The sequence below is a fragment of the Babylonia areolata genome, chromosome 24, assembly GCF_041734735.1.
Source record: "Babylonia areolata isolate BAREFJ2019XMU chromosome 24, ASM4173473v1, whole genome shotgun sequence".
NCBI classification, from domain to species: Eukaryota; Metazoa; Mollusca; class Gastropoda; order Neogastropoda; family Buccinidae; genus Babylonia; species Babylonia areolata.
Genome location: NC_134899.1, coordinates 7,261,724 through 7,272,838, shown reverse-complemented (window position 1 = coordinate 7,272,838; position 11,115 = coordinate 7,261,724). Strand labels below are relative to the sequence as shown.

At 37.9% G+C, this 11,115-nt stretch overlaps 1 protein-coding gene across 1 annotated transcript; it reads left to right on the top strand.

Annotated features, from left to right (window-relative positions):
• Positions 1 to 203: 203 nt before the first annotated feature.
• On the top strand, positions 204 to 10,352 carry LOC143298486 (NEDD4 family-interacting protein 1-like). The gene is made up of 7 exons (XM_076611301.1): positions 204 to 323; positions 1,680 to 1,794; positions 2,641 to 2,756; positions 4,159 to 4,234; positions 5,747 to 5,871; positions 7,302 to 7,368; positions 7,960 to 10,352. Exons 1-7 carry the CDS (start codon positions 297 to 299, stop codon positions 8,055 to 8,057), a joined length of 624 nt encoding a protein of 207 aa, XP_076467416.1. The 5' UTR covers positions 204 to 296; the 3' UTR covers positions 8,058 to 10,352.
• The last annotated feature ends 763 nt before the right edge of the window (positions 10,353 to 11,115 follow it).

The window sequence follows — 11,115 nt, the reverse complement described above, 5'->3', positions numbered from 1 at the left end:
AACCCGGCCTCCGACAAGTATGAACAACCCTCCAGCCAGAATGATCAACGTAGTTTTCGTGAGCCTTCACAAGAGGAAGAAAAAGAACAGAGTCGGCTGAATAAGTCCCCAAGGGATATGAGTTTCTTGTATCAGGATGACAGAGTCGTACGTGTATAACGCAATGTTTTTCTCTTGAGCCCGTGACATTGTATGTTTCCACTTTTCAGGCGCCTCTTGAATTATCTACCCATTTGTACAGCCAATCAAAATAGCTCAATCGTGATGCTGTTCGCCATTTTGTTCTCCGATCAGCAATGGAAAACACAGTGCGTTACGAATTGGTAAGTGTTATCCGAATTATTAGTATATGTCGTGTTCCTATGAAAGGTGAATGACTTAAAGGTGCTGTCAGACGATTTGTGGAGAACAAAAACCGAACGGTTGCGCTTAATGAGGAAAAAACCCGAAGTGGGTGCAACGTCTACTTGACAACCGCAGACTTTGGTCTGTTGAGACTGATCAGATGAGCAGACTGGTCATGCATGTTTGCACATTTTTCCGTGTACGACCAGGGAACAGTTTATGTAAAATGTCACTTGCTTCAACAATATGTCATTCTCTTATTAGACACTGGTGTATTTTGATGACATGGTCTTTAGACTACATATTTTACTCTTTGTTTTCTGAATCCGAAGCCCCACTTCCACTGCCAGTGTAATGTTTTGCCGTCTGTAAACTTCCGGTGCAACTCGTGATGAGTAACAAGCCAAGCAGATCTATAGATTTTACTTTCAGTGGTGTTATGTTCGTTGTCGGATGGTTTATTATGTCCACTATGAATTCTTACACATCTTACCCACCACTGATTGAAGGTATGATTGTACTACTTGTACACTACACTGCTTGTTAATTCTTTATTGATCTAACAAAGTCTCAGTGGAAACAGTGTAGTAATAGTATCTAAGTTCAAGACAACAGCCAGTGTAAATCCCCACATGCCTAGTTTCACAGTCATCTACTGGCTAAATGAACAACAAAAGCAAGACTGACTTTTTTGGTAGACATCATCATGAGATCTTACGGCAAACCCCTTCAGTTTACAAATACTAGTTGCCAGAATGAACACTGAATGGATCATGTCATGGGCCACACATCACATAAACTGATAAAGACCTTAGTTTGTGGCTTTAAATATAAACATCAAGTGTTTATACATGATCATGATGTAGAAAATGATGGTCTGCTGTCCCACATGAACACTCTTTTGTGAATATTATTTTGCCTTGAACTTAAACTTTGCAGCTTTGTCAACTGTACTGTATTTGTCTTTTGTAGTGTATCTCTACCAAATGCTTTTTCATTGTTTGTAACAAATGTTGAGGATTCAAATCATGTAGACTGGTCCAAATACACTATACCATATATATATATATATATATATATATATATATATATATATATATATATACTTTCAACAACAAAAGAAAAAAAAGTAGCAGATGCCTGATCTTCATATAAATCTAGCTTGCTGGTCAGGCCTTGAGAAACAACAAATGTGAACTTCAGCAAAATGAAGCTTTACAAAGTGACTAAGATGTAATCTGTTTGAATACTAAACAAGTTTTTCTGTGCTTTTGTAAATGAATAGAATGTTTATCATCATATTACAACTGAGTTATGAACTGATTTGTTTTCAGTTGGAGAATGAGGAGGTGGCGGCCCAGCCAGTGGCTATGGCAATGATTGTACCCCCAGCACCACCACCCTATGACTCGGAGACGGCCACCAGTGCTGCCAGCAGCGCTCAGCCAGGTAAGGAGACAAACTGATCAAGCTAATGAATTTCAGTGAAGGATGGCACAAGCCATGACAGAGATGATATCAGATCTTTGTACACAAACTGAAGTTAACATTGTGGTGGAAACATTGTTTGGCCACTTCATGATAGTTCATCCTCCTAGTCCCACCCAGTCGTACACAACCACAGAGAGGAAAGAAATAATTTTATAGTCACAAGGCCATTTGTCCATTGGGAGCTGTCTACATCAGATGACAATGATTCTGCCTTGTAAACATCCCTGCAGAGTTTGCTTATGCAACCCAGCCCTGGGCTGTTCTGCCAGTCCCAGCATCAGCAGTGGACAGGGGACTGTCAGTGATAGGTTGCCATGGTAGGGTTGTCCTTTGGGAAGACCTTGCAGTGCTGTTTAGTCATGTTCGTCTTAATGTTTGATGATGTCACTCGTTTCAAGTTACTTCAACTTGAGTCAAATGGGACACCGAACGCCACCAACTTAACTATCTACAGATATATTAAGAGTGGCTTTGGGTGAAGCAGTGACCTCGAATGTTGCACTTCACAGTTCTCAAGAGTCAAATGGGTGTTCTTGCATTTAAAACATGTGGATAAGTGTTGTTTTGTAAATGCTTTCATATACACTTACACACTTTAATAGAATGTTCTGTATTAGTTTACATTTTATGAGTATTTCTGTTGCCAGATTCTTTGAGAAAAAGAGAAAACATGAGATGTCTGTAGCTGCCAAGTGCATCAGCATCTTCAGACATTGTTAGTGGATATGTTGAATTAGATGCTGCCCATCAGCTGATAATTTTGTGATGAATATAATGAATATTGATATCTGTTTGTGTTTCCAGCCAAACTACCCAACTATGTGGAAGCGACAACTCTGCCTACCTATGAGGAAGCTGAGCGCAGTAAGATGGAAGAAGCCCTACATCCTAATGGTGATAGTGTCAGTGACTCTGCTCTGGTATGAACTAAGTCTTTTTTTCTCTCTTTTTTATTTAGCCCAGTAAAGGCAGTATTGTCTTTTCTATATTTTTAGCCCATTGACACATTGTAGCTGGTAATTTATTTAGGAGAGCTATAACTTGTTTGACCAAAAAAAAAAAAGAAAAAAAAAAAAAAAAAAAAAGGGGGGTGGGTGGGGTAAAGAAAAATAAAGGGAGAGGACATCTGTATATGTACATGAATGACACTCTTGGAAATCGTTGTCTTCAAAGGATATTGATATTCACAGGTTGACATGTAGTGTACATGTCAGAATTGTAACATCGCCCAGTACAGTCCAACTCCAAGTCCATGTCATTGAATGAACTATGCAGATGCAGTGAGAGCAGTTTAACTTTGAAATGAAGTTTAACATACATTTACAACGTCAGTTTTCAGGATGGGAGAGAATGGAGAAGAACAATGGAAGAAAACAGAATGGTATGTGTAGCTATTTGAAAAAAGAAAAAAAAAGTTAAAAGGACTCCATGCATCTGGACAGAAACCACCTCAGTTAATTAGAGTTCAGTTTCTCAAGGAGGCATCACTGTGTTTGGACTAATCCATATACACTACACCACATCACCTAAGCAGATGCCTCACCGAAAGCTTGTCCAAACTCTCCTTAAGGAGAAAAAAAAAGTTTGTTAGAAGAGAGCACGAGAGAAATTTAATACCATTTACACTGGTAAGTATGTTACATAAATAAATCCTTTTAGCCTTCAGGGAAGCACTTAACACTTTTTGACTGTTTGTCAGTTTTTTTGATTGCAGCTTTTGGGAGAGGATTTTTACTAAGCGCTGGACATAAAAGAAAAAAAGAAAAAAAGAAAAAAAAAAGAAAAAACCTGATTGTTATTTGAGAACCCTATTTTTCTGGTAAGCAAGGATGGGAGTTGGGATACACTGATTAAAAAAAAAAATTAGTTGTTTCGTCCAAACAAAAAAACCTGTTTAGTGTTAGGCGCATTCAATTCAAATGGCAGATAAAGAGTCAAATCCAAACCAAATGTGGCCTCATTTGATGGTCGTAAATTGAAATTTGAATGGGAAAATGTTTTCAAATGCAGTGAAAAAGAACATATACATGACCTCCACAGGTGCAGTAAGCGCTCAAGCCAGAAAATATCACAGTCATTTTTATTTATCTAAGCTGGACATTGAACTTAGTGAAAGTTGTTGGATACAGAATTTGTATTTGTGCTTTGATATCACATACATCACCTGCAGTTCTTTGATTATCTCAGTATATTTCTTTTACACATCCTCTTATGGTATGTCATGTAGTGGCTTTTCTGTTTTTGTGATATTCTTTATGGGGGTGGAGTTGACAGGATTGAGAAACAGCGTTACTTTCTGTACCAATTTTCTTTGCTTTGCAGGAGGCAGGACAGAATCGGGATGTGTTCTCTGATATGACTATTGGAACAGATGGCATGTTCATCTGTACTTTCCTGAGTGAGTAGTCACCAAGGGTCGTGGTACTTCTTCTTTTAACAAAGTGTGTGTGAATGTGGGTGTGCGTGTGTGCATGCAGTGAGTGTATGTGTATGTTTTTGTGTGTGTGTTGTGCATTTTTGTGTGGTGACTGTGTTTGTGTTGTGAGTATATTTGAATTGTACCTTTTAATGTGTGTGTATATGTTGCAGATTTCTGCTTCTTGATGTTATTGTTTTGAAATTTAATTGTTGTTGTTGAATTTTTCAGTTTGGTAAGTGTTTCAGATTATTATTATATTTTTTATAAAAGTAGTGATAATAAAGAATTTTGGTTGTTGATGTTACGTTGACATGGGAGTCAAGAATATCATGGATATCTAGATATATGGTGTGGACTGTTAGTTTATATGACAGAATATGGAATATATATCTCAAATATATATGACAAAGATGTAAAGCTTTTTTTTGTTTTAACCCTTTGATTTCCAGAAATATTTGTCATTTTTACAAAACAGTCACCAGCCTCTAACAAAAGTGAATACAAATTAAAATAATGCTCAAAAGTATGTAAATATATATGTTTTCTTGAAGGGAAATAAATGGAGGGTATGATTATCATATGTTTAATGCTAATCAGGGGTAGAAAGATAAGATTGTTAGGAAAAAATACACGTTTTTAGAAACAAAAAAAGAAGAAAATTCAAGTCTGTATTTAAAAGTTGGAAATGGTGCTAAAATATTAATGTATATTGGACCCAACAACCAAGTGCGATTATGTTGTTTTCATCCATTATCATGTTGTATCCATGAACAGTATACATTTTATAAACACTCGCATGACCACATACCCCCCCCCCCCCCCTGCCCCCCACATCCACAACCCCTATCATACAGTGTAACAACACAAAAGCTCATTGTAATTGTAAACAATATTTCGGCTTGAAGCTTTGATATGGATGATTTTATAGTAAGTAAAGAATCCAAAATGAAGGTTTCAAGCCGAAATGTTGGTTGTTTTTTTCTACACCCACATCCAACATAACCCCCCCCCCCACCCCCCCCAACCCACACCCACACCCACACCTGTCTATTTACCTTGTATCATGAATCATCAGGATAACAAGAATCACTTCATTTGATGAAATTGATCAACAACAGCATTTCTGTCCATTTTTGCTAGTATCACTGTTGTGCGGCAGATCAAAATTTTAGCCTCCTCTTCTGTACTGTTCACCTTGGCAGCTATGCTGACACCCCCAACAACTTTTGGCTTTACAAAATACAAAAATCTGCCATTAAAAATCAAGCCAAATCTTGCTGAGATATTGCTTCAAACACGCTGCAAGGCAGTCGCCATTTGCAAGGAAGTTAACATACTCATGTGACCAGCTGGACTGTTGGTAATGCAGTTACCCCTAAACTGCTGATGTATCCGCTGGTGGGAGTGAAAAGACTTAAAGCACCATTGCAGCAAATTCTATAGTTCTGTCGATTTTCTGCAGTCGTGAAATGTGTGTGTGTGTGTGTGTAGTCTCGTTCCTGTTCAACTGGCTGGGGTTCTTGCTGTCGCTGTGTCTGTCCAACACGGTGGCCGGGCGCTGCGGGGCGCTGTCGGGACTTGGGCTGTCCATCATCAAATGGGTGGCCATCGTCAAGGTAACTAAACACCCAGGAAATGTCGCTTTGGTGTGAATTGTAGAACTGTTTTGTTACAACAGATTTCTCTTGTGTGAAATTCAGGCTGCTGTTTCCCAGGGAGAGCGCATTGCTACAGTGGGAGCAGCAACTGTTTTTTGTTAATGTTTTTTTGGTTTGTTTGTTTTCTTCTTTTGCCAGCAAGTGTATTTGTTTTCTTATCAAAGTGAATTGAATTTTTCTGCAGAAATTTGCCAGGGACAGTCCTATTGTTGGTGTTTTTTTTTAAATTTTTTTTTTTTTTATAAGTGCGCTAGTTGCATGCTACACATGGTACCTCAGTTTTAATTACACATACTTAACCGTGACCCAGCTAGTGCAGACTCCGGCAGGGGCCTGACATTCCTGTCCTGTGCAAACTACTATCTGCCTATGCGGAGAAAACGCAGGTTATCTCTTATATGTGCTAAGTGCATGCTACACATGGGACCTCAGTTTATCTCTTATATGTGCTAAGTGCATGCTTTACATGGGACCTGAGTTTATTGCCTCATTTGAATGATTGGCATCCAGACTGCAACTCAAGGCCTGGTGAAGTGGGAGAAATACGGGTAAGTGTGGGATTCAAACCTTTGCGTTCAGATTCTCTGACTTCATAGGCAGACATGTTTTTACCACTAGGCCACCACTTGTTTGCCTGTTGTTGTGATTATAGAGATCACTGTGGACAGATTTTCCTGTAATTGTGAGGAAATATTAGCTGTTGGCCAAGGGCCAGCTGTTTAGATTTTGGATGGTGATCAGGATCCAGGCAATTTTTAAAGGATACATTGTTTGGAATCGGGCACTGCTGCTTTGTGTTAGGAGGATTATGCGAAAAGTTTTGGACATACTTCTTTAAAAAAAAATTTTTATTATAAATTTTGTGGAAATTTTACTTGTGATTCAAGATCCAACCAGTTAGATTTTGTTCGTGATTTGGTTAGGTCTGTGTACGTAACAAATTTTGGAAAGGATACCTCACCATTTGTGAGATAGGGGGAGTAATTAAAGGATGTTTGAACATGGAAGTAGGGGAGGTAATAAAGGATTCCCGAGATGACAGTGTATCAGGTACACCTTTAGATTTTTATTTAAATATTAATTTTTTTTATTTAAGAAAAATTTTAGAATAAAGTTCACTGTTGTATCAGGAATGGTCAAATGTGTCCTTTTCTAGTATATTGTGTTTTACTTTGGGAGCATGGTCAGACCGTGTACTGTGAAGATGTCATCTTTTTGTCGGCGAAAGTGTCAACTATTTCTCTTTCAGAGATTATGAACTATTCTTGTGTGTGTATATTGTGGCAAAAAAAACAAAAAAAACCCACAAAAAAAACAAAACAAAAAAAACCCCCAAACAACGACACCAACAATAAATTTTGATTGTAAGTTTTGTAAACTGTGTTCAGCACAAGCAGTGGGCCAGTGACTATGCGGATGGAGAGTCCTGGCTGTGGTGGCTGCTGTTTTTCTGTGGTGAGTTGGCCCTTTGTAATGTGTGCTGTGCGTTTGTTGATCTTTGATCTTCTGTTTAGCATCTGTTCCCATTTATGATTTGAATTTGATTAAAGAACTATTCGTTTACCCTGTTCATCAGCAAAATAAATAGCTTTACTACCAACCCCCACCCCCCACCAAAAAAAGAAAAAAAGAGCAACGAAAAAACAAAGCAAATGGGGAATGTTGTTTGCAGACATTTTGGGAAATCATTTCGATCAAATGATGCAGTTTATGCGCTTGTCTTTTGTAGAAATTGTATTTAAATTTTGCACTGCGTCCTTTGTATTCATTTTTTATCCTTGCTTGGTTTGGGAACATGGGCAAATTCATTATGGAATTCAGGCTGCATTGTCGTTTCTACTCTTACGCTTGCACCCCTGTATGATGGTATATGGGTGTGCAGGGCACGAATGAATTAAGAGACATGCAGTATCATTATTCATGATTAAAGGAAAGGGGAAAGAAAAGTGATGACTTTAAGGAATGCTGCAGTCTGATGCAGTTTAAAAAAAAAAGATTTTTATTTATTGTTGTTGTTATTATTATTGTTTTTTTGTTTGTTTGCAGGCTTCCTTCTGTTCATCCGTGGATCGGTGCAATATGTACGGGTCAAGTACGAGTGGGCCCAGCTCAACAGTCGTCTGCGTCGCTACCGTCTGATCTAAAGCAAACGTGTAGATCATCATCGCAGATTTCTTTTTTTTTTTTTTATTTCAAAATCTTTTCATTGATTTTTCCAGAACTTGAAAAGGAAAAAAAGAAAAGTACAATAAAAAAGCACTAACTTTGGGTTGGCAATTTATACATACTTGGAACAAATTTGAGCAATTTTTTATTTGGTGGGAGTAGTTTTTGTGATAAATTTTGTGGTAGATTTTTTTTCCTTTTCCAAATCATTGAAATGTATGATAAGAAAATTGGAATATCCATTTCCAGCTGATGAAATGACTAGAACCATGAGCTACACAATAGAAAACTTCAGCATGAGGAGGAGGAAAAGGGGAGGAGCGGATGAGAGTTTGAAGTGCGCATCGAAGCATGCGTGGACTAATCGATATATAGTTAGTTTGAAGTGCGCATCGAAGCATGCGTGGACTAATCGATACACAGTTCCACCACAGCGGAAGAAAATTGACCCCTCTCTCCCTGTCATGGTGCTCAGAGGCCTTTTCAAGTTCTTTTGATTTAATTCGACCAGCTCCATGGAACTGATTGCCACATCAAGCAGGACTGACAAAGTGAATTGAAGACGCGTACACAGTTTAGAACTCGGACTTCATAAAAAAAAAAAAGGGAGTCTAATTATTGCTAGATCAGATTATTGAAAACAAAACTTCAGCATTGGCAAGATCAGATTATTGAAAATAAATTAATGCTTAGCATTTGATTACTGGCTTTACATTTGCTGAGCTTTTATAAAAAAAATGGCAAAAAATCTGTTGGTGGTCATTATTCAAGTGTACGTAACATTGGCCTTGACCCACTCCTGATAGCACTGTGTTTTAAAATAAAAAGATCAGGACTTTGTGAATGGAACTTTGAAGACATTTTCTTTGTCACTGGAGTGGAGAGAATGCACGCTTTACTTTTGTTTTTTTTTGGTCTGTGGATAGAGGATGAACTGGTTTTGTTTAATACGGAACAGTAGCTTGGTGAGTCTTTTTACAACTGAAGTCCTTTTGAGGCCCATTTTATTTATTTATTTTTAAGCTTTGTGGGAAAAACCTGGGAACACTGTCTAGTGGGAAGAGAAAGGGAAAATGCCTATCTGCACATAGGCCAATTCAGTTGTCAAACATTGAGAACCTTGTCAATGTTAGTCGTTTTTGTAAGTGTAGTACTTAACACTTTTATTCAGTGTCTTTTCATATATGTGATATTTGACAAATTTGTGAGTGTTTCAATGGTGATGTGGTTTGAACTTGATCCATAAACCTGTCATTGAAAATGGTGGCGAACAGAAAGAATAGATGGGTAAGCAAAGTAAACAAAGCTTTTGAAATGAAGATGAAACAGTCTGCTTTTTGCTGTCTTCTTAGTTCTGTGAATACAATTACATGATGTCATATTTTTGTAAACAAGCAGACTGTTAGAAATGGCTTGTGGAGACTACAAAATCTGGTTATTAGCCTTTCAAATTGATGTGATATCAAATATTTATAACTTATAATGAACAGTCATGGTTCAGTATGTGGTAAGGTCACTGATAACCTTGACTTGATTTCAAGCTTATAGGTTATCTAAAGCATAGTTAAAACCATTTTAGTATAGATAAGTACTCAGTTTATATAAGGATAATCGATATTGACATTTTTCTTCTTATGAAAATATTGTCCTGCGTTTGTCTCAAAACTACTGGAAGTCAGGGTGGGGGAGTGTGTACAATTATGTAGTATGAGCAGATTTCCACATTCCTCTCTTTAGATTGTGTTCAATAAAATGTTAACAGTACAGTGTTTGAATTACACAGGAAAACTATCTGTCACTGTTGTTTTATTGTCTTTATGCACGCATCAGGTTTGTCTGTTGTGCGTTGGACTTCTTTGTCGTTGGTTTCTTAGTCATCTGTTGCCCCTGTGTGTGTAAATATGTGTATAAATCTGTTTCTGTGATGCTTCATTGTAACGGAACCAACCTTGGGCCGTGAGGTGATGACTGGTTCAGTGGTTGTCACGTTTACTATCAAGAACATAAGGAATGATACAAGTAATCAGTGATCGATTGGTATAGTCTGATTTCCAGGCCCATCTGATACAGTTTTCATGTAGTGGTGAAATGATTGATGGGGGATGTGTACAAATTTTGGACATGTTTTAAGCTTTCTTTCCATACCATTGTAATATTCTAAGGTGGGGCTTATTTTTTGGTGGTTTTCTTAGTGGTGGTCATATTTGACAAATCATTGAATATTGTGTGATCTTATCTTACTCATGGCCAAGAACAGTAAATGTTTCACTGTATCATTTGGTGTTATGTGGATGACATGGAGAAGGGATACACTGTTGCTGTTCTTCCTATCCAGGGCTTCTGATGATGCATAAATATGTCCTGATACTTTGAAAGTGGAATGGTTGCACAACATCAACATATTTATGGAAAGGATTTCTGTGAGGTTCTAAAAAATATCTAGAATGAACACATGATTAGAGTGAACACATGCGTCAGAGCTCAAGTCTGACACAAGGATTGTCGGCATCAAAGAAAAGTTGCTTCCCTTCGCATGTCTTTCTCTTCATTGTTGTTGCTAAGAAAATGCATGTGTGCACTTCTTGGCCAAGAAACATTGGTGCAAGAAAGGTATGCTTTGTATGTGTGTAGCAATGCAGATTTGATTAGAATGGATAGCATTTGAGTGACATCTGAAGGTAGTCTGTGACTCCCAAGAATTACGGAAACGGGAAAGACAAGAATTCCTAGGACCCCCAAATTTTCAACTTGTCAGAAGCCCTGCCTCTTTCTGTTGAATTCTTTCTCTATGTCTCTGTCTCTCCTTTACCATCTCTCTGTCATTTTTCTGTTTAGTGTCATATACTGTACCCTGTCAAACTGATGCAAACGAGGCCTATCGGTTTACTCTGCTTGGCCAAATTTCGCGTGGCTAACAGTGAAAAGACGACCTTTTACCCTCTCTCTCTCTCTCTGTGATTATAACCAGGAACCTGCGAAGGATTTCTGGACAGCCTTTTTTTGTGCCGACTTTGCCAGTGGACATATACAGCCATA